The sequence below is a fragment of the Clytia hemisphaerica genome, unplaced genomic scaffold, assembly GCF_902728285.1.
Source record: "Clytia hemisphaerica strain Z4C2 unplaced genomic scaffold, Clytia hemisphaerica genome assembly, whole genome shotgun sequence".
Taxonomy (NCBI): domain Eukaryota; kingdom Metazoa; phylum Cnidaria; class Hydrozoa; order Leptothecata; family Clytiidae; genus Clytia; species Clytia hemisphaerica.
In genome coordinates this window covers 312,303-337,349 of record NW_027103384.1, presented here as the reverse complement: position 1 = coordinate 337,349, position 25,047 = coordinate 312,303, and the positions used below count along the sequence as shown (strand labels likewise).

The 25,047-nt window shown below is 34.6% G+C and overlaps 1 protein-coding gene across 1 annotated transcript; it reads left to right on the top strand.

The window, feature by feature from the left end:
• The first annotated feature begins 22,715 nt into the window (after positions 1-22,715).
• Positions 22,716-25,013, top strand: LOC136824787 (adenosine receptor A2b-like). The gene has a single exon (XM_067080763.1). It carries the CDS (start codon positions 22,822-22,824, stop codon positions 24,034-24,036), a length of 1,215 nt encoding a protein of 404 aa, XP_066936864.1. The 5' UTR covers positions 22,716-22,821; the 3' UTR covers positions 24,037-25,013.
• Positions 25,014-25,047: the final 34 nt, after the last annotated feature.

Genomic DNA, 25,047 nt, shown 5'->3' with positions numbered 1-25,047 from the left:
GGATGAGATTAATCAAAATTTAATCATTCTTCGCATGCTTAGCCTTTAGCCGTTAGCCTGAGTAAAGGGAAAATACACGTTTTATTTTTTTAAACCAATTTATGAGAATTTATTCAAGATGAAATTTTGGAAACATATTAGAACATCGTAAAAACACGGCAAGTCTGAGAATTAGAAAAAAATAGCCAAATTTGCTCAAAATTATCTGAATTCGTAATATAAACTTTCAAGTGGATTAATTTCAAGAAGGCCAAAAAGAACATCCAGCCTCATCCCAAATTAAGATGTTCTACTAAAAAACGTGTACACTACGAACTATATTTCTCAATATCTTCACTCTTTACCATTCTCTCTCAATCTGGCTGATATCGATCGACGTCAAATGAGCCCACAAATTGCAGAAACTCAGCATTTTTGGGGAAAGAGGATCTAGAGTATTAAGCAGCCTCTTTAAGAAACTCTTTTCGCTAGAGTATGAACAGAAGCCTAGTATACAATGGAATATTTCTCAATTAAGATTAGTTTAAGACGTAAGGAAATAATCCTTTCAGCTTACACAAATTTGGTAAAATAAAACCAAGAAAAACTATCGCCCTTTTGCATAGGGGGAAATTTGTAAAATCGCTCGACTTTTTTAGTCAAAGCACTTGTTATACATTTTTGGAAAGCTAAGGGGTAGGGGAATCAAAATAACGTAGGTTCCAATTTTTTTCGAACACTTTGGTGCGTTTTTCGGACAAATATGACGATATCAGGCAAAAATCATAGGGTCAAAATTTGATGAAAATTTTAGCTTGAGAAAAGAGAGACCTGTTGTATATTTGTGGTAAGCTCTCAAAAAATTGAGATTAGAGATACTTATGTTCCGAGTATATATGATATCTGTTACCCAACTCAAGTTATTGAGCTTCAAAAAGTGCAAAAAGTGGATAAAATAGCTGTTTCTGGCTGAAAAACACTATTTTTAAGGGTCGATATCTTGAGTTAGGTACAGAAATCACCTACACTCGCAATATATCTCTAAACTTAATCTTTTGAAAGCTTTCCAAAAATATACAACAGGTCTCTCTTTTCTCTAGCTAAAACGATTGTACAAAAAAAGGGGCTGCTGTAAATATTTTTTTCGACCGCTCCCCCTACCCCCCTTAGTGCGTACGTACTATGTGGACGACCCCTCAATGGACTGGATACGAACTTGGATAACATAATCATAATCGTTTTCTTTGGATTATAACATAATATAATCAAGCTATGTACATTCCTACATGTCTATATAGCTATATGATTTAACTTTTTGAAATATTTTAAGTTCAGTAGATGTTTATGTGGGTAACTACTGTAAAACTTCTTTTTTTTGGAAACATTTAAACCTATAAATATTTCTGAGCTACTTTGATTGCAGACCTCTTTTGATTTGTGGAAAGCGGATTTTAGCTATTTCATTGGCGGGCTTCCAAGAAATAATCAAACACCCCTACTCACAGACCCACTGGCAACCCTTCACACTAGAAAAATTGGCCAAAATATCGTCCTGCTGGAAAACTATACTCTAACTTTTGTTCCCACTAAAATAATCCGATAAGCAAATCCCCACTGCAAAATATTGTGCTATTTCTTCCATCCTCACTGAATTTTCTGGCTAATAAAAACCATCTCCAGTCATAAAAAACATGGGAATATCAATCCCTATCGAGTTTTGTTGCGTTATTTTTACCCCAATTGGCTGATAAAATCCCACCGGGTCTGTGAGAAGGGGGTGTAATCAATTTTGGTAAGCTTACCCATCTGGCACACAACGTTGTTTCAACGTTCACCTAACGTTATATGGACGTTTTAAACGTTAGATAAACGTTGAAACGACGCTGTGTGCCAGCTGGGTAAACTCTTTATATTTATGAAAGTACATTCAATATCAAGACTGGGATGTTGTGCGTCACCATCAACTACAGGATGGCCCAAAAAAAGTGCTGTTTTCGACTGCTTATATAAGGGGAAAAATTGTTAGCGCATCACAAAATCTAAATAGTGCTTTTTTTAATTACGTGATATAAAGGTTCTTTAAAGAAATATTTTCGAATTACTCCCTCATTGCATTAAAGGTTTTGTTTTTAGATAAGAGTGATATCGTTTGCTCATGTCCTCATCAATTTAATTCACAAGCTTTTTCACATTGGATTGACATTGATGTGGAGTAAGATTGGTCAGAAAGAGGAAAAGAAAAACATTTTTTTTGCTTATATCAGCATAATATAGGCAAACAGTGTCCTGATGTGAAATATCTGTCTGATATGAAACGGGAACACTTATTGTGATTTGTTGTATTTACAAATCAAATTTTGTCTTTACATAGAAAATTTTCTACTTGTAGTCGTGCTCTGGTACAGGACTTTGTTCAGGATAACCTGTGGGCTGTATATAATTTCAAATCTTCTTTGACTGGAATTTTATAATATAAACAATCGATTGAATATTGTAGGGGAAAAGATTAAGCTGAAATATTTTTATCTCTGAAAATTATTGTATAGACATTTTTTCTGTACTGAAAAGTCAAAATGAAGGATCTATTCCGGGATCTATTCCATGCATAATGATTGATTTCATCCAAAAGTTTTCTAAGTTATGTAAGAACAATCAAATTTGACCTGAAAATTTTGTGTTTTCTAGACATACAAAGAATAAAATCTTCGTATTATTTTGAAAATGAGCTTTTGGTGGAAAATTGGGAAAATTTCTTCATTCAAAAAAGTTCACTTAAAATGAGTCAATTGAGGGGGTACTAACATGGGAGCAAGGAAGCATTACTAAAAAACTGATTCGTGTAATATCGCCCTTTAATCTTCTTATCCCGTTAGCAATGTAGTTACCAGTTGCAGTATTTTGAAGTAAAAAGTCTTGAATAACGAATCTGTGGGTGAAAAGCTACCATATTTTTCCCACCATCAACGCATGAAACTATCATAAACTTTGCCCCCTTGCGGATATTACCGAGTCTCTGTATGTGTGTTTTTCTGCGACGAAGACGGTAAGGTTCTAGTTTGTCTACAATCTTGACTTAACGAGGACGACGGTAAATCAGCACTTTTACCGTCCTCGAGTTTTTCAAGCTGCACTATTGCAATCTCGTGTACCCACTTGCACCACTTTTTGATTTTAAAAAGCGTGAACGCTATCGGATTCTGAAGCGTCTTTTGAGGAATAATGTTAGATATATTGTTGAAGCATGGAGGTTTTCAAAAATTCAAGTGTTTCATGGATTTCATGCATCTCTAGGGAGTAAAAGAAATTATTATCATTATGTAATCTTACGTAACTGTATTACTGAATTATCCTGTACATTCAACTCAAGTAAAAGCCTTGATTGGAGATTTAGTTTCAAATGAGTTGATAAGACATATTTCAAGAAATATGAAAAGGGAGATTTGAATCTCTAAAAATCATTATAGAGTCTCTTTGAACATGAAATAGAAACTATCGTCCGGAAATAATGTTGAGATATCGTTGACGCTAAAATACTCACTCATTCAAGCTGAGGGTGAATTTTAAATGTTACGTAACAATTCAAAAATGAAACTTGACATGAGTATTCTATTGTTTTCTTAGATAGTAGACTGAAGGAAGAATAATCTATCAAGAAAAGCAGAATTATTTCAAGTTTATAGCACTTTATTCTAAGGGTGAATATGTAGAGAGGTTGGTACTGGTCCCAAGAGAAAAATCTTTTTAGCCGAGGGGAAGAGATAAAAGTTTTCCTCGAGAGGGACCTAGAAGGGTTTTCTTTTTATAATTTGTTGCAATATAGTATAGATAAACCTGAAAATGGGTTCGAATGATTTCGGAACCTGAAGTTTTTTCTCGAGATTTGACCTGTGAAAATATATTGTAATTCTATTCAGCGCAATGTCAAAAGATTACATGACGATTTACAAAGCCATTGGCTCGAAGTAATTACTAGGGCTGAAGACTTCGAAATTTCGATTACTGTCGATAACTTGTCTTAGTAAAATTAGGAAGATTTAAATGCCATTGTGATAACCCAAATGTGAATCAGAGGAATTTCTTTAACAGTGTTATGGTATAATCCTTGTTTTCTGTCGGTATTTCGGTGTTTGAAGAAGAAATTAAAGGTATCTCGGTGTCTAACGTGGGGAGACTGGGGAGACTTCAACCTCCCCGGTTTTGAGCAAATGAGATTTTTTCTCAAATTCCTACTAAATTTAATCTCATTTAGAGCCTTCAGTCTCCCCACTTTGACGGTTGTTCCGCCGGGCCTGTTCTGTCGATATTGACGGTGAAAGGGTGGTGAAATAAGATTAATGTGTCGGTATTTTTAGCGAGGCCCTGCCGTACGCTCTCCCTCCAAAAACCTGCTGTTTTTAGCTGGAAAATACAAGTGGGAATCTCATTTTTCTTGTTTGTACCTTTTCTATTGCGGAAAGGATTTCGATATTTTTTCAAAAAAGAATAGATCTCAGGTCATCCTTTTAATAGTAGGATCTCCCTCGTGACACAGGGTGATAGGTTAGTATATTGGTTTTCTGAATTATATTTTTGAGGTTAGAAGAAAAATCTTTCTCTCTCTGAAAAATTGGATTAACCATACCCTCACTCCGAGGTGTTCTTCGAGTATGCAATAATTCAATTCTTTGTAATGTAATATCAAAAAGTGTTGTGTATTTTTTTTCAAAATGCTATTGTAAAGTTTTAAAATATGAAAATCATGCATCTTCGAAAAGTGTCTTTCAAAATTTTCTTCAATACTATAGGTCGGTCAAGAGCAATCTTTGGAAAGAAGCTGGTTTAGTTGGTTACTCACCACAAATAACGATCAAACATATTTTGATAAAAATGAGAACAAAGAAAAAAATATGGAAATACAAGATATAGAAGTGCACTGATGAAAATATTTTCAAAACGATAAATTTCATTTATCAGATGATATGCTTAGGGGACATACGGGTACGCCTGTGCAGTAGCGTGGTGGTAGGAGGTAGGGGTAGAGGCAAGCCCCAGGGGTGATTTTTTGTGGGTGCTGAAATACAAGGAACGCTAAAAAGCGTCTTTGATTGCTTATTTCAGCTGCTGTTTTGCACCCAAAATGTGGAAAAATATATCAAAGAGTTTTCATGTTAACTTTTCTCGCGTAATATTTTGGTGCCGCACTTTTAGTCGGCATTTCATAGTGCCTAAATTGTGTTTTGATCTTTCAAGTTGGTGATATTTCTGAAAAACTTTTAGTATTTTGGTAATTGTATACCCCCGTACCCATCCACTTATAGATTCTGAATTTGAAGTCCAGACAGTTAATCTTTTGTCTAGCTCCTGACTATTCTTTTTGGAATCTAACAGCTATGCTGATGGGTGTTAAAAAGGTACCCTAACCAGCGTCAAATCTCCTATCTCTTTTGCCCTTAAAGTCTCCTGTTTCCGTAGAAAACATTACATCACGAATATATCATGAGCTGTAGTTTGACCTTAGGATGATAATTATTTCATTGTAAATCCATGCTCAGACACAGTAATTAAAGCTCAGACTAGATATATATGCTTTTTTGAAATTTAGAGTTTATTTCCAGAAAACTTAGTTTTCAAATACATCCCTAGTAACCCACAAGATATCCCACAAATTTATCAATGAAAATATCAGACAGCTTAGAGATTTTCTTTTATAAATAGGTGGTTTTAGACCAGGTCGAACTTATCAGAGGAAGAGATTTGTAATTGTAGTTTCATTGTCTTATAACGAGCGTTTCACTCCTTCGCATGGTTCCGACTTCTTTGCTCTATTGTCTCAATTCCGCCATGGGTGTTCATATATTTTAAATTTTAAGCCTGGGAATGCTCTCAAAATAATTTCTTGAGAGGATTTTCTGAGAAACTCCACAAACACTTAATGTTCTCAAACTGTCCAAATTATGTTCTCATAATGTTTTTATCTAATATTTAATGTACTGACTGTCATCCAAAAGAAAAGCACTTTAAGTCAGGTTCTATCATTCTTCATATTATTTTACAATCTATCAGTGACTCAGTGAGAATATCAAAACCAGTCGAGATTAAATTAAGAAGTAAAATGGCAATCATTCACTGTGTCTAGTATGTGGTTTATTTGGGATTTCCAATTCTATTGTCCACAGCTTAAAAATCCATTAACGTTTTTCTCAATTTTTTGGTCGAATTTAATGCAGTGGAGTTTCACAATGATTATGAAATTCCAGGGTCAAAGGGAAGATCTCCTATTGTGTGGTTCTAAATTCTAATACTGATTTTCTTTGGCTGATGATAGGAATTAGTGTATCAGCAAATTTAGGTATAAATTTCAAGTAAATGGCAATCTTACGCTGATTTTTAAAATATGCAAAATTGGGATTTTATAGAAGAAAATCGGATCTATTTAACCCAATGACGTCATATAAGTTCTTCAGATGGTCAATTTTATTGACACTACTCCGAATTCAAAATAACTTTAGACTCCTCACAAAATTAGCAATCAACGAACCGTACCCTGAGTATCAGATGTTAAGTTTTCAAAGAAAATAGTAACCTCTGAAGACAAATAATAGAAATTTTATCGCGCATGTGTCAATCTAATCACTGTAGAAAAAATCAAAGATGAAGAGCAAATATTACCATATTAATGTCTAGCAGACTGTATCAGTATGCAGTTTACTATTTACGAATTCCCCAGAAACCTCCAAGTGTAGTTGAAATGAGTTTATTTCGAAAGAAATCTTTTACATGATCCCTAAACCCGGGGGGCTACTCGATTTCGAAACGACGGTATGTGCCGCGCAAAATCTGCTTTTCAAAATCGTATCCTTACAGTGCAGTTCAATATGCCTGAAAAGGTACCCTTTCAGTGCATTTTCTCTTGATTTATCCAACCCTTATAGTGCACTATATTTCTCAGCTGTAAATCTGCGTGAAAGAAAAAGCTTGGGAAATTTTCTGTTTCAAAGAAAAACTGGGAAAATTATTCTTGTCAGCTGTAATTATCAGACAATAGAAGCTTTTTCAAACAAACGAGAAGTATAAACCTTTCTTTTTAACAATTATTTTGAATTTTTTTTAAAATTCGACCCTTGCAGTGCAATCTCACAGAAACACACCCTTACAGTGCATTTTGGGATGCTGAAAAACCCCACCCTTAAGCGCGGCACATGACGTAGGCCAGATCATATGAGTGCCCCCCCCCCGGGTCCCTAAATGTATAACAGTAATTATACTAAACTTTTAATTATGGAAATGTCACTTTAATTGAATCGAAATAATAGACAGACTTTATGTTATAATTCTCTATCACTGACTCTTTTTACAAAGCATTGATGACTTTTTGTAAGTTTTGTTTTCAACGACGGGAATAAAAATATCAACTTTGAACCTAATCCAAGATCTTGGATGGTCGTCATGGTTACTTTTGTCTTCGCTGATTGTGCGATGAATAGAATCTCGATTCGTCGGCACAGCGTAAATATATGATTTTGAGCTGTGCTTTTCACGGTAAACGAACCGTGCTTGGAGTAATCAGGCTATACTCTGAGACCGATGTAAAATTCTATCGAAGATGATTATCTGGGATTATTTATCTGCCCCTCATTAATCTATACTATCTGTTGGGGTATCATATCATAATTTATCTGAAAAATAACAGCTGGTCATAATTTTCTTACGGGCACGGTAAACCTCTGAATGCCCTTGAAAATGAACCATCTGGGGAAAATTAGTCCTCCCGCGAAAGATTCTAAAACAAGAATCTTGTTGTGTGCCGGAAAGTTAAATATTAAATTCTCCTGATATGGCGCCCAAACACAATCACGCAACTTTGTTGTCTTTCCCAGTCTTTTAGACGAGCGTAGACCTTACGATTTTGAGATAGCATATTCGTCAGATTTTTATGTTTTCACCCATCCCTTTAGAGCTTCAGTATGGGGGGCAGAAAACAATCACAATCTGATCTCATGCTAAATTCATCTGAATGAAATAATAAGGAGCCAATAATTATTGAATTATTCAACAATATTCTCAAATTTTATAATAATAAATAACTTTGAACACACTACATACCCACACCCTCGTTCACAGTCCCGGTGGAAATTCTTCGTACAGTGATAATGAAAATTTCTATCGAAATCTTTATGGAATAGAAATTCTATTGTTTCAAATTTCAGAAATACAGTGGGGATTGTTGGGAGTTCAATCTTTCCCCTTTGAATTTCAGAAAAAGGATAAAATAAAGTTTACTTCCCACTGGAGCTGTAATGTAGTGTTCTTAACGGGAACGAGATTTTTATGTAGGGTTCCTATGGTATTTCTTAAGTTAAGTGTACGATTGGAGAAAAATTTTCAATTCACACTGTGCAAAATCCCAATATAACTGACATAAAGTTGACAAAACGGGACGAGATGGAGTTTTTACAAAATATATCTTAAAAAGGTCAAACTGTGACCTTTGGTAGAAAAAAAGAGTTTGAAAGGGTTGAAAGGAATAAAACTTGCTTGGCTTGTCCCAAAGTTAAGCAAGTAATTTCTATAGAAAGTAGTAATCAGTCAGTTATATTTTCTTTGAAAAAATTAAAAAGGGGATATGGGACAAAAATAATATGTAAAAAAGAGGTACCCTACTGTGCTATGGAGGTTTTTTGAGACACATTGAAAAGGAAACCCTTTTAAAGGTTTTAGACAAAATTGAAAATGAGGAAAAGTGAAGAATGTTTTTTTGCTATTTTATCACTATAAAGATTTTATTTTTTGGTGAAAATGAAAGGTACCGAACTTTGACTGGTGTTAAGTGATTTAGGATGTTAGATTTTGAGAGATAAATATAGTTCACCCTCTTTTTCGATTCGAACTCAACTTCAAAATGCAACTTGTTCGAATAACAGAGAGATTTGATTTGTTTTTGGAGAAAATATTTTGTATGGTTTGCTCCTTGATAGTAATATTATTTCCTAAGAATGATAAAAATTTTCTAAATCTAATGACCAAAAGTCGTACTTTGTAAATACTTTCCGAAAATTGATAAAAAATTTCTTTCAACTTTTACTTTGATTTTTAGGATTTTCCCCATCAGTAAATTTGACTTACGCATGATTAAAAAAGAGAGGTCTTGTCTAATCAATGGTGTGGCCATGAGGAATTTGTATGGGTTAGTGTGATGGCGTGATTTGGCGTTTTATTGTGTGATGGTGGTAATCTATGATTTCAAAACGCGTGACCCGTGGTTGATAATGGAATATTTTGTTGTGATGGTGTGATGAGTGAGAAAATATTTTCGGCGTGGGTGTGATTGAAATTCAGTGATCTGGGACTCCACTGGGAGATAGGAGCGTATGGTCTTTTGCGTTTTATATTATTTATTGGAAGGTGTTTCATGTAATTTCGCCAAGTCTCTGGACATTAAAGATATCCAATAAAACGAAGTTGATTTATTCAATTTGTGTTCGATTTCCTTTCTTTTATTTTTTGATTAAGCCTTCAACGAAGTGATAATTAAATGAAATTGAGAACCTTTTATCTTTATTTTGGTCCTCTTTATTTTGATTAAATTTTCCAAGTTCTTTATGGAGAACTTGGCGTTGATGTTGATAAGATCTATATACATGGATAATTCGATGAAATTCTTTCGTTTTTATATTATCTGTTTTTGGAAAAGAATATCGTGTACAAGATGTGGGTGCGTAGGGGTCGTAGATCCCGGGGGTTTGCGAGATGACGAGTATGTCCAAGCCAAAAATCGAAAATTGATCTTTAGAGAGACTGAACTCGGACTGAACTTCGAAAATTTTCTTCTTTTTCTGACGTTTTCGCCTCCGTTAGGGAGACAATTTCCCTCAAAATTTCATAGCCAAAACTGTTAAAGTTTAGTCCAAATTTCAAGAAATTACGATCGTTGAGGGAGTCGACTCTTATTTATTTTTGTAATTTCGGAACTCTTACAGAGACTCAATTACTTTGTACCCCTTTTAGGAAATTGGGTGTGAAAAAAGGACCCTAATGGCTCAAACATATCCGACACCCATTGTGTCTAACTACCTTCCACCAAAGGTGTATCGGTATAAAGGTGTAACTATCGATCGGTAATCGGCATTTTCGGTCATAATTTAGTTCGATCAGATATTTATTCACTGTCCTAGATGTTAGAAAATTAAACTGACAGCGATGAAAATACCTAAATAAGTTTGCGACCGTAGTCGGAGGCGACCCGAAGGCTCCTTTTTCGATAGCTATCCTCCGGTGCCACTCCTATTCCCTGGATTGCCCCACTTCCCCTTGTTGAACCATAAGGTTATAGCCCAAGTGAAGCAGAAAAATATCTAAAAAGGTGCTATGACCTATTGCTAGGATTTCTAAAATGAAAAATAAAAACCTAGGCCGGAAATTAAGTGGGGAGTCAATATGAGAATTTGTTTTCTATAACGAGACTGATTCTAGTTCATGATTTTTTCACAATGACCGACCTTTCAATTTTTAATTTCACATATTTCGAACGATCAATAGAAAGAGTGGTTGTTTTTTGGAATTTATTTGCATTTTCGTGCGGCATCGGAACTTTTCAAACAATTATTTTATAAGTTGTTTTTTTTGAAAAACTTTTAGTATTTTGGTAATTGTATACCCCCGTACCCATCCACTTATAGATTCTGAATTTGAAGTCCAGACAGTTAATCTTTTGTCTAGCTCCTGACTATTCTTTTTGGAATCTAACAGCTATGCTGATGGGTGTTAAAAAGGTACCCTAACCAGCGTCAAATCTCCTATCTCTTTTGCCCTTAAAGTCTCCTGTTTCCGTAGAAAACATTACATCACGAATATATCATGAGCTGTAGTTTGACCTTAGGATGATAATTATTTCATTGTAAATCCATGCTCAGACACAGTAATTAAAGCTCAGACTAGATATATATGCTTTTTTGAAATTTAGAGTTTATTTCCAGAAAACTTAGTTTTCAAATACATCCCTAGTAACCCACAAGATATCCCACAAATTTATCAATGAAAATATCAGACAGCTTAGAGATTTTCTTTTATAAATAGGTGGTTTTAGACCAGGTCGAACTTATCAGAGGAAGAGATTTGTAATTGTAGTTTCATTGTCTTATAACGAGCGTTTCACTCCTTCGCATGGTTCCGACTTCTTTGCTCTATTGTCTCAATTCCGCCATGGGTGTTCATATATTTTAAATTTTAAGCCTGGGAATGCTCTCAAAATAATTTCTTGAGAGGATTTTCTGAGAAACTCCACAAACACTTAATGTTCTCAAACTGTCCAAATTATGTTCTCATAATGTTTTTATCTAATATTTAATGTACTGACTGTCATCCAAAAGAAAAGCACTTTAAGTCAGGTTCTATCATTCTTCATATTATTTTACAATCTATCAGTGACTCAGTGAGAATATCAAAACCAGTCGAGATTAAATTAAGAAGTAAAATGGCAATCATTCACTGTGTCTAGTATGTGGTTTATTTGGGATTTCCAATTCTATTGTCCACAGCTTAAAAATCCATTAACGTTTTTCTCAATTTTTTGGTCGAATTTAATGCAGTGGAGTTTCACAATGATTATGAAATTCCAGGGTCAAAGGGAAGATCTCCTATTGTGTGGTTCTAAATTCTAATACTGATTTTCTTTGGCTGATGATAGGAATTAGTGTATCAGCAAATTTAGGTATAAATTTCAAGTAAATGGCAATCTTACGCTGATTTTTAAAATATGCAAAATTGGGATTTTATAGAAGAAAATCGGATCTATTTAACCCAATGACGTCATATAAGTTCTTCAGATGGTCAATTTTATTGACACTACTCCGAATTCAAAATAACTTTAGACTCCTCACAAAATTAGCAATCAACGAACCGTACCCTGAGTATCAGATGTTAAGTTTTCAAAGAAAATAGTAACCTCTGAAGACAAATAATAGAAATTTTATCGCGCATGTGTCAATCTAATCACTGTAGAAAAAATCAAAGATGAAGAGCAAATATTACCATATTAATGTCTAGCAGACTGTATCAGTATGCAGTTTACTATTTACGAATTCCCCAGAAACCTCCAAGTGTAGTTGAAATGAGTTTATTTCGAAAGAAATCTTTTACATGATCCCTAAACCCGGGGGGCTACTCGATTTCGAAACGACGGTATGTGCCGCGCAAAATCTGCTTTTCAAAATCGTATCCTTACAGTGCAGTTCAATATGCCTGAAAAGGTACCCTTTCAGTGCATTTTCTCTTGATTTATCCAACCCTTATAGTGCACTATATTTCTCAGCTGTAAATCTGCGTGAAAGAAAAAGCTTGGGAAATTTTCTGTTTCAAAGAAAAACTGGGAAAATTATTCTTGTCAGCTGTAATTATCAGACAATAGAAGCTTTTTCAAACAAACGAGAAGTATAAACCTTTCTTTTTAACAATTATTTTGAATTTTTTTTAAAATTCGACCCTTGCAGTGCAATCTCACAGAAACACACCCTTACAGTGCATTTTGGGATGCTGAAAAACCCCACCCTTAAGCGCGGCACATGACGTAGGCCAGATCATATGAGTGCCCCCCCCCGGGTCCCTAAATGTATAACAGTAATTATACTAAACTTTTAATTATGGAAATGTCACTTTAATTGAATCGAAATAATAGACAGACTTTATGTTATAATTCTCTATCACTGACTCTTTTTACAAAGCATTGATGACTTTTTGTAAGTTTTGTTTTCAACGACGGGAATAAAAATATCAACTTTGAACCTAATCCAAGATCTTGGATGGTCGTCATGGTTACTTTTGTCTTCGCTGATTGTGCGATGAATAGAATCTCGATTCGTCGGCACAGCGTAAATATATGATTTTGAGCTGTGCTTTTCACGGTAAACGAACCGTGCTTGGAGTAATCAGGCTATACTCTGAGACCGATGTAAAATTCTATCGAAGATGATTATCTGGGATTATTTATCTGCCCCTCATTAATCTATACTATCTGTTGGGGTATCATATCATAATTTATCTGAAAAATAACAGCTGGTCATAATTTTCTTACGGGCACGGTAAACCTCTGAATGCCCTTGAAAATGAACCATCTGGGGAAAATTAGTCCTCCCGCGAAAGATTCTAAAACAAGAATCTTGTTGTGTGCCGGAAAGTTAAATATTAAATTCTCCTGATATGGCGCCCAAACACAATCACGCAACTTTGTTGTCTTTCCCAGTCTTTTAGACGAGCGTAGACCTTACGATTTTGAGATAGCATATTCGTCAGATTTTTATGTTTTCACCCATCCCTTTAGAGCTTCAGTATGGGGGGCAGAAAACAATCACAATCTGATCTCATGCTAAATTCATCTGAATGAAATAATAAGGAGCCAATAATTATTGAATTATTCAACAATATTCTCAAATTTTATAATAATAAATAACTTTGAACACACTACATACCCACACCCTCGTTCACAGTCCCGGTGGAAATTCTTCGTACAGTGATAATGAAAATTTCTATCGAAATCTTTATGGAATAGAAATTCTATTGTTTCAAATTTCAGAAATACAGTGGGGATTGTTGGGAGTTCAATCTTTCCCCTTTGAATTTCAGAAAAAGGATAAAATAAAGTTTACTTCCCACTGGAGCTGTAATGTAGTGTTCTTAACGGGAACGAGATTTTTATGTAGGGTTCCTATGGTATTTCTTAAGTTAAGTGTACGATTGGAGAAAAATTTTCAATTCACACTGTGCAAAATCCCAATATAACTGACATAAAGTTGACAAAACGGGACGAGATGGAGTTTTTACAAAATATATCTTAAAAAGGTCAAACTGTGACCTTTGGTAGAAAAAAAGAGTTTGAAAGGGTTGAAAGGAATAAAACTTGCTTGGCTTGTCCCAAAGTTAAGCAAGTAATTTCTATAGAAAGTAGTAATCAGTCAGTTATATTTTCTTTGAAAAAATTAAAAAGGGGATATGGGACAAAAATAATATGTAAAAAAGAGGTACCCTACTGTGCTATGGAGGTTTTTTGAGACACATTGAAAAGGAAACCCTTTTAAAGGTTTTAGACAAAATTGAAAATGAGGAAAAGTGAAGAATGTTTTTTTGCTATTTTATCACTATAAAGATTTTATTTTTTGGTGAAAATGAAAGGTACCGAACTTTGACTGGTGTTAAGTGATTTAGGATGTTAGATTTTGAGAGATAAATATAGTTCACCCTCTTTTTCGATTCGAACTCAACTTCAAAATGCAACTTGTTCGAATAACAGAGAGATTTGATTTGTTTTTGGAGAAAATATTTTGTATGGTTTGCTCCTTGATAGTAATATTATTTCCTAAGAATGATAAAAAATTTCTAAATCTAATGACCAAAAGTCGTACTTTTGTAAATACTTTCCGAAAATTGATAAAAAATTTCTTTCAACTTTTACTTTGATTTTTAGGATTTTCCCCATCAGTAAATTTGACTTACGCATGATTAAAAAAGAGAGGTCTTGTCTAATCAATGGTGTGGCCATGAGGAATTTGTATGGGTTAGTGTGATGGCGTGATTTGGCGTTTTATTGTGTGATGGTGGTAATCTATGATTTCAAAACGCGTGACCCGTGGTTGATAATGGAATATTTTGTTGTGATGGTGTGATGAGTGAGAAAATATTTTCGGCGTGGGTGTGATTGAAATTCAGTGATCTGGGACTCCACTGGGAGATAGGAGCGTATGGTCTTTTGCGTTTTATATTATTTATTGGAAGGTGTTTCATGTAATTTCGCCAAGTCTCTGGACATTAAAGATATCCAATAAAACGAAGTTGATTTATTCAATTTGTGTTCGATTTCCTTTCTTTTATTTTTTGATTAAGCCTTCAACGAAGTGATAATTAAATGAAATTGAGAACCTTTTATCTTTATTTTGGTCCTCTTTATTTTGATTAAATTTTCCAAGTTCTTTATGGAGAACTTGGCGTTGATGTTGATAAGATCTATATACATGGATAATTCGATGAAATTCTTTCGTTTTTATATTATCTGTTTTTGGAAAAGAATATCGTGTACAAGATGTGGGTGCGTAGGGGTCGTAGATCCCGGGGGTTTGCGAGATGACGAGTATGTCCAAGCCAAAAATCGAAAATTGATCTTTAGAGAGACTGAACTCGGACTGAACTTCGAAAATTTTCTTCTTTTTCTGACGTTTTCGCCTCCGTTAGGGAGACAATTTCCCTCAAAATTTCATAGCCAAAACTGTTAAAGTTTAGTCCAAATTTCAAGAAATTACGATCGTTGAGGGAGTCGACTCTTATTATTTTTTGTAATTTCGGAACTCTTACAGAGACTCAATTACTTTGTACCCCTTTTAGGAAATTGGGTGTGAAAAAAGGACCCTAATGGCTCAAACATATCCGACACCCATTGTGTCTAACTACCTTCCACCAAAGGTGTATCGGTATAAAGGTGTAACTATCGATCGGTAATCGGCATTTTCGGTCATAATTTAGTTCGATCAGATATTTATTCACTGTCCTAGATGTTAGAAAATTAAACTGACAGCGATGAAAATACCTAAATAAGTTTGCGACCGTAGTCGGAGGCGACCCGAAGGCTCCTTTTTCGATAGCTATCCTCCGGTGCCACTCCTATTCCCTGGATTGCCCCACTTCCCCTTGTTGAACCATAAGGTTATAGCCCAAGTGAAGCAGAAAAATATCTAAAAAGGTGCTATGACCTATTGCTAGGATTTCTAAAATGAAAAATAAAAACCTAGGCCGGAAATTAAGTGGGGAGTCAATATGAGAATTTGTTTTCTATAACGAGACTGATTCTAGTTCATGATTTTTTCACAATGACCGACCTTTCAATTTTTAATTTCACATATTTCGAACGATCAATAGAAAGAGTGGTTGTTTTTTGGAATTTATTTGCATTTTCGTGCGGCATCGGAACTTTTCAAACAATTATTTTATAAGTTGTTTTTTTAGGGGTTAATTCTCTTTATAAAGGCAAACCGCCGCTAGGAAGTCGCATAAAGATTTGCAGGTTTCAGGTTGTCTGACAAGACTTCCCAAACATTAAGGGGAAGTTTTTATTTATTGACCCATGAATATACGTGGTTTTTAAAAGTCATGGTTTCGACGGGAGATGTTTTGGGTGGAAGAATCAAAGGACGCATAAAGGTTTCGTATCAGGGGGGTCAGGGTCAGAATTTGCCAGGAATTCGGCCGTCGAAATAGTTCCTCGATCGGCGGAATAGTCGTCCGGCCGGTGAAACAGTTATCCAACCCGCGGAAAATTAGCTGTCGACGCCAAAATTTCCGGCGAATTTTGACCCTGATCCCCCTGATAGTTTCGGGAGAATTCGGGAAGTCTCACAAGACTTCTGAAAAATTTGAAGGGAAGTTTTATTTATTGACACACGGATTTATAAGTGCGGTTTTCAAAACTCATGCTTTCGATGGAGAGATGTTTTTGGTAGAATTAGTTTTGTAAGCTCTATAGTATATCTGTATGATTTTAAAGAATAAAATGTTTTAAGCAAGAAGAATTATAGAAGAAGATAAAGAAATAATAAAAAGTCGTGTGACTATAGTGGTCTTAAGACTGAGGAGTTCGTTCTTTTCTTCTCACTCCAAAGTTTTTTGACCGGTTGGTGTTTTAGACTAGCTTAGCAGAAATGAGCCCTTTAAATGGTGGAGACTTCCCAAGCTACAGATTTGTGTCCTTTTACTTCATCCTTTAAGGGTCGTGTGATTTCGAAATGACAACTTGTTAATACTAATTTAAGCTAGTCAGAACTTTATTTTTCTTTTTACGTTTTAAAACTTTATCATTTGTAACTTATTTTAGACTGGCTAATCGGACAAGCTGTCTAGCTTTTAAAACCAGGCATAAATAGTTTTTCCTTTTCCTTTTTTTGTCTTTTTTCGTGTGACCTTGACGCACTAAACAAGGTTTGTCGGGAAAAGTATGAAGTTAAATAGAGTGGCATCAACACATACAGTCATATTAATACTAGAGGTTATCGGTAGATCATGGGACCATGGGACATTGCTACTTGGCTATTGTAACCATTCTTTAAAGGCGTAGTGCGTTTGCTTAGACCATAGTATAAGAAAGCCGCGGCTGGAATATGTACCGCATTGTCTTTTCAGTTAATTGCTGTTCCATCTCTGTCTCCGAGCTTTATAAGAACATCCAGATGCTCAGTTCATTATTGGTAGATAGGTTTTGAAATTTTTCTCTTAATTTTCCGTCACAAAAAGTTTTTTGTTGCTAGATATCTTCGAGTCTGTACCCAATAGAACACTTGAACTAATTTTGGAAATATTTTAGGGGTATTTGTGGAAACAATAGTTTTTCGCCAAAATTGAAATTATAAGAACTATATTCAAGATGACAATTTTCCTGTCAGTTTAAATGATAAATTTTGAAGGTGCTGGCTTGAAATTTTCACAGTATTATCTTGATGTACTTTTTCATTGATTTCTAAAAAGATTTCACTGAAATATTGTGAAGGCATTTCGAGGCACCTCATTAATTTTTGAGTTCTTTCAGCCCAGCCATTTTGTGCTTGTTTAAACCACTTAGTGTTGATTTTTCCTTTACAATGATTTTATAATACAAGTGTATTATCAAGGGCATATCAATAATATCAAAAACGCTCTGAGAAGTAAGTATTAACGACAAGCCAATAAAATTTACCATTAAAGATGCTACATTACTGATTTCTTGATCAACAAATAGTCATCAAATACGACGGAGATAGAACAACAGAAATTCAGATGTTATTATTCCAGCCGCGGCTTTCTTATACTATGCTTAGACTATACTATCGTCCATTAGAGATAGTAAACTCAGGAAAGTATTACAATGAGCTCTCATTAATTCGAACTTCTATTATTCGAATCTCAACTCTTCTTCAGTTCCAGTCTTAGGGAAACCCTCGTGAAATACTCTTGATAATTCGAATCTTTCCGTAATACACGGGTTGTAAAATTATATCAGTGCAGTCAAAACATGCGATTACTCGAAAAAGTTTACTTGATTTTATTCCCATGTTACTTGCATTACAACTTACAGCTGACAAATTTATCAGTGTCAATAAATTTTGCAGCCTGTGTATTAGAAGAACTTAGACTCTGAATTCAAATTAGTGAGAGTGAGTTAACTGTATGCTCCAAGTTTAAAGTCGTATGGCGGTTTACGGAAAAAGCAGCAGTAATGTTTGGAATGAACGTAAAAACCGTACACTGTAAACTACCTTATCGGGGAAAACTTCGTCGGGGAAAATTTTCGTCGGTGAAAATTTTCGTCGAGGAAAAATTCGTCACTTGCTGGTAGTTGGTAAACGCATTAAGGCCGGGGAAAATTTTCGTCAGGGAAAATATTCGTCACTTGTCCAAAACTTCGTCACTTTTCCCCGACGAAGTTTTCCCCGATAAGGTACTCCGCACTCCCGGCCAACCTTTTCAAATTTATTCGGCCTCCCCTAAATTATCCCTTTTAGTGAACTTGTGTAGACTAAAGTATCGTCTTTATGTGTAGGTTATCTTTGCTTGACTTTCTATACCAGGAGTTCGTGGATCTATTCCCACCAAATACTGTAATTTACTTGGCAAGGAAAAGTACTTTCTGCCAGGCTAAATGGAAGGTAAAATGGCAACAATTACACGGATACAAACCTATGAGGAAATACTAGAAATTGTTAGATAATCACGAGTAAATTTTCCTACGTGATGCTTTTTCAAGTAACGTTGCTTTTACATCATGACTGTTTTGTTTCGCAAAGATATGTCAACGATATCTTGCAAGCGGTTTTTCTTTTCTAAAATAGGCAATTATCCACGAGTAGGGTTTATGAAAAAATCATCCTGAAACATTCTTACGGTATTCTTAGGTTAGGAAATCGAGTTAAAATCTAAATTCAACCTAAATTTAACATGTAATGTATACCTGAAACATAAAATGGAACTTTTGTGAACGTTTTAAGCCTTACTGGGGGAGGTGATTATCATTGAAAATGATCTAAAGATGGTATTCTTAGGTTCTCTTGCCAAAGTTTATGGTTTTGATACTCTTAGTATATTCCTGATTTCTTGGCCGATTTCACATTCTTATAAATTGTTCACATAGTATTTGAACTTTTGGTTTCAACAAGTAAGCAAGAAAGCAAGCGTTTTAGTGTTCAGCCTTTAAATGTTCTTAAATTGTTTTTAATATTTTGACCATTGAAGCCTAATGTCCTCAAAAAGTTTGTTCTTGTATAAAAAACGCGCTATTACTCTTGAAAGCAAACATTAAAATATCAACCAACAAAATTTTTGCTTTAGCCAATCTTCGACCTCAAATGGTCATTTTATGTTCATCCCATATCTTGATGAAAAAGATTGAAGCGGTCCATCAACCTGGACCAGTCAACCATGGCCTTTAGATAAAGCCATATATACATGCCATGCGTTGAGTAATCAGGATCTACTCGAAATCGTTTAAAGCCCTCTGGCAAAGAAATTCTCACCTGGTCACTAAGTGAGAGTTGTCTCCATTCTGTTGGGCAATTTGGGCATAGATTTTGAAAAAAATATTTTTTCTTGTTCAAGTTACGTCATTTTTACCATACTATTGCAAATTAAAAAGTTCAATCAAGCTATAAAATGGGGGAAGGACGTCATTTTAAAGAAAATTCAAAGGGGTGTGTAATTTTAGAACATTATGATCAACTATGATTCTCCTGCGAATTAAAGAAATAAATTTTTCGAAATCAGATGAGAAAGAATTTCAAATGTATTTGTGTTTTTTTTTGTGCTACAGTGCTGTTCTTGATAGTGTTAATTTGTTTGATCAAATTTTGGTTATCGTATATGGATGAAAAAATAACAAATCTCTATTGATAAATATAAAAGACTTTTGTCTCCAAACAAGAAATTCCTACAGATGAAAATTTCGAAATTTGCCTTCAAAAAATAACTTTTGAATTAATATTTGAATATTTGATTTTGATTTTGATCTTTTTCTTGAAAAATCATTTTTGGTGACGTTTGTTTTAGGGATTTTCATGCTGGGTTAGAGACTTGTTCAGTCTGGAAACCTAGACTTCCCGCCTTCTGACCGGCTTAGAAAATTTTAACAAATCTGTGAAGATGATGTTTTATAAGAACCAGTAAATTTTTGCTGGACAGCTCAACTGTTTCTTAATTTTTTACTATTTTTGGCGTTCTGAAACGGGAGGCTTTGACTAAGTTTTAGTGTTGTTTGTTCTTATGATTTCTTTCTTATAAAAAAGTGTTTAGCCCTTTTTAATTTTCTTATGTAATAAATGTAACAGTTTAATGATATGAAATTTCGGTTATGAAAATAAATTTACCGAAGGTCAATCTCGTATCCAGAGCCACTTGCAGCACTTTTTGATTTTACTGATGGACATTAATAAGTGCTATCATAATATTATAAAAAAGCAAACTAAAGGACTGGGTTCGAGTTTGGAGACCGCAGCATTATCTTTCTAGGAGACTTTCCACCTTTTGACAAAATACCCACGGAAGGTGAAATAGGGGTAGAACAAAAAAGGAAGAAGCAAGAAAACAACAAAAGAAATCTTAAGATGAAGAGAGAGGAGTGAGAAATTTCCTGTTTTCCATTATAGCAGCTTATTTGGGAGAAAGAAATCTAATGGGAACAAAAGGCATAATACCATTTACCTAACAATAGTAGAACAATGAGGTCCGGTAAATACGTAGGATATTTAAACCGTTTCGATTTTGAATTTGAAAAGAGAAGAAGATACATACCTAATTCTTCAAGATGAAAAGAGGCTTCTGTGGGAAGAAGAAGAAGAAGAAGAAGAAGAAGGAAGTACACGCTTTTTTTTTATAAGAATGGTGTAAATCCATTTCATCATGGATATTCTTAACTTTTTTGGGAAAATCATCCTAAAATATTCTTATAGCATATTCTTAGGTTAGGGTCCTAATTCAGACTCAAGATTTAACATTTAGTACATACGTCTCAAGCATAAGATGGCATTTTTTGTGAAAGGAGTGAGCCCTACTTGGGGGTAATTGACAATTCATAATTGAAAATGCTCTAAAAATGGCATTCTTAGCTTGAGTAGCAAAATTCCATGATGGTGATATTCTTAGCATATTCTTAATTTCTTGGCCATTTTCATCATGAACATTCTTATAAAGTGTATTCTTATAAAAAAAAGCGTGTAATTTTCAGGGTAGAGGAAAAGAAATTTCGCAAATAAGCAAATTCGCAAAATCGTTTTATCTCGTGTGAATTAATTTTCTCAAACCCGAGGGGTATCACTTCGAAAAAGGTGCAAAATACTTTTTGACTTTTTGAATTTTTATTTGACTTTTTGACTTTTTTTTTACTTCTATTTGAATTTTTTACTTTCACTTTAACTTTTTCCCGACAAAAAAACCCAGCGCCCTCGGGCGCTCAAAGTTTTCTATCCAAATCTTTCCGAAAACGCCCACCACCCATAATTTTTTAAACCTTTTCAAGACTTTAATTCTACTTTTCTTGGACTTTTTGACTTTTTCGACTTTTTTGACTTTCATTAGAGTTGTGCAATAATTTTCCGAGTGATTTACCCCCCCCCTTCCTTAAGAGAGCCGATAGATGGATGGAGCCACCAGCAGTTTACGTCAATGCGTGAATGGGCTTTTTCACTTGCGTGAATGCGTGGATATTAAAAACAAAAAGAAATTGCGTGAATGCGTGAAAATTAAAAAAATTGCGTGAATGCGTGAATTTTTAGGGAAAAAAATTGAGTGATTGCGTGAATTGAAGGTCCGCTGGGGATGCCTCGTGGATAGCCAAATGACCGGATAAACTCTGTGAAAACAATCGTAACGCTTCTAAAAGAATAATGTGCTATTCATTTAAGCTATATCCCTATATACCTGGCTATTAATTTTCACTGTAAAGATTGGTGCCAGAGCACCACGAAGCTCTGAGTTTGAAACATAAATATTGTATCAACTCTCTATTATAGGGGACTGACTAAAACGTAAAATGGTTATTGCAGTCACTTTTGGATTTGTGAAAATATTAATTCGCTTGCCAGGGATAGCTAGAAGACATTAGCTGAGTAGGGCACAGAAGTTGTAGTATAGCTTTTGTAGCTAGGAGCCTCGAATCCACAATTGTAGTCGAAGCATATTGAGATTTTAGTGTATTTTAACGTTTGTCAGAATTCAAAGTTCGAGCGATAATTGCTATTTTAGCACTTCCACTTTCCTTCATTAAATATTTTGATTTTGGAGGGGTTTGGTGGTTTCTAGGCTATATTCCAAGTCTTATTGGAGCAAATTTGAACTTTTAGATCCTGAGATCCTAAGGTCCCAAGTCTTAAGTTTCATGTTAAACATACTCAGAGTTAATACTCTACTTTCTAAATGTAGTTTAACGCGTTTAAAAATCATTTGTGGTGTTTAAATTTTCACCGGGAAATCCCCTTTGTCTGGAATGTTTTGCCCATGATTGCAGATATAATATTAAAGTTATGCATTACGTTTCTAAATTTGTATTTCCTTCTATTGTTTTTTTTTTGTTTAATACAATCAAGTTCCTTCATACGATTAGGACAAATAGTTGATCGAAACCTTGAAATTGATCCGTTTCGTATGGGTGTGTATCTAAAAATATTTAATTCTTTGTCTATTCACGCCTTGCAGATCCTCTTTTTATCTTTTGTGAGATCATAGATAGATTGGTATGAAAATAATATGTTTCTTTTTTTTTTAGTATTAAAAGCATAGAAACAAACAAAAAATAGGAGAGCCAAGCAGAAACAAACAAAAAATAGGAGAGCCAGCTTAGAAAACAGCATCAACATTGAACATTCACACAAAAACATGATGAATACAACGTTGATCAACAGATACAACATGCTGTATACCAACTCTACCAACACTACTTTACAACCACCAAACCGAATGATGGTAGATTTCTGTGATCTACCAAGGAAGATGACAAACAATATTGCATTTGCATTTCTCATTATCTTCATACCAATAACTGTTATTGGTAATCTCTTGGTCATTGCTGTTGTAGCATCTTCCAAATCACTTAAAAAACAAACTACGTTCTTGTTCCTCTCATCTCTGGCAGTCGCAGATACATTAGTTGGATTGGTATCAATGCCTTTCAATGCGAGGATCCAATGGAAAAGTGGATTCTTATGTCTTGGTGATCGAGCATGTTGGACGTACAACCTGGAAGAATCATTCCTATCAATAACGTCTGTTATTCATTTATTTATCATTGGTTTGGATCGATATTTATCTCTTCGTTATGTTTATCAATATAACTCTCTAGCAACTAAACGTCGTGTCAAAATCGTTATCGCTGGTATTTGGTGTTTCTCAGCGTTTATGGCTTCAATGTTGATCTTCCAATGGGATGATCCATCTAAAATAGCAATCATTAGTCGTGGTAATATCTGCGCAGCAAGAAACGAGACTTTTTATACATCAATGTATATTGGATGTTTTATCATCCCCCTTTTTGTCATGGTTTATATGTATGCGTATGTTTACAAAACTGCATCGCATCATATTCTGGAAATTGCCAAAATGGAAGTCATGGATTTGAACCATCAAAGTAAAAAATCACGCGAGAAACGCCGTAAGAAACGCCAGTACAGAACTCTGAGATCTATCGTTGTCGTCTTTGTCGTTTACTGTATATGTTGGTATCCAACCATTTTCTATATTCTTACTATATTTCATGCTAAAGAATTCTGGAGAAAACAACGCAATGAATCGTGGTGGGTGGTACTACATTTTGTTCTTATCAATTTTCTCCCGCCCTTGAATTCAACAACTAACCCGTGTATTTACGTCATCTGCAATAAACAATTCCGTAAAGTTTGTAGACAATTGTATTATAAATTGTCCAATCAGGAACAAAGGACTATGCAATTTGCGACCACGTTAATTACGGAAGCACATGACTTAGTCGGGTCACGTCATCATTCAACATGTAGTAGAGAAACGGCTAAAAATTCAATGAAGAATACAACTGTGCTTACAAACTTAAACAAAAGTGAACAAACAAAGTTACTATAGTGTATCACCCTTCGCCATATTCAGGGCCTGCAACATGATTTGAAACGTGAAGAGGCTGATGAAAATACAGTTGACCTAAAAGACACAACGAAGATTTCTTGATTCTCTCACCAATATGCCTTATACTGACCTTATTTCCTGTGTTCTGGGCACGTGATTGACTATGCTTTACAAACTCGAGAACAAACTTAAATACAAGTGAACTAACAAATATTTTGACCCTCTCTATGACTCAAAATTGTCGATTTGCAAAGAAATGAAACTTTGGAAGTATGAAGTATAGATTTTGAAAATTGACTAACCAATAACTAACTTTTAAAGTTTTTCAAAAATGAGGAAGCTATGCCACAAACCTAGCCCACAGGTGGAGCGAGCCCTGATATATGTTAGGGCCTAAAATTGACTCGAACAATCTTCTCTTATTAGATTCGATTCTATCTCTCATCTCTGAAATTTCTATTTTCATGGAAATTGGGACTGTATTACACAGCTCCTTGCCAACAAAAGAAGCCGAAAAAATCCTACTGGAAAACTTATGTGTATATGCCTCATTGAAAATATCCCTTTTAAATTCGTTAACCCATTAAGTGATCACTCCGTAATGAGAGTACACACCCAATTAAGAAAAAATTCATATCTGGACAAGATATCTATTCAGGCGGGGTGAAAATCAGGGCAGCATGGGGTGAAAATCAGGGCAGCATGATTCGCAGGGCTCCTAGGTCCAGACTTAATGGTACAGGCGAAAGAATTGTGCGATCTCATATAGTACCAGTGATACTAAATGGGTAAAACTTCAGTATTTCATATGACAACTTTTTCTCATAGGTTAAAGATTGCTTATGTAACTTATATGTAATTTATTGTATAATATCATATTATGGGAAATTGTAAATAAATATAAAAGGTGTAGGTATTGTATAATTTGCTCGAAATATAAACGTAAATTAAATTAATGAAAAATTGTAGACGGCGAAAATTAAGCAAAAGGTAGATTTTTCAATTATGAAA

What these genes read in the sequence shown, in the direction of transcription:
- LOC136824787 (XM_067080763.1), top strand. Translation starts at nt 22,822, where the DNA reads ATGATGAATACAACGTTGATCAACAGATACAACATGCTGTATACCAAC.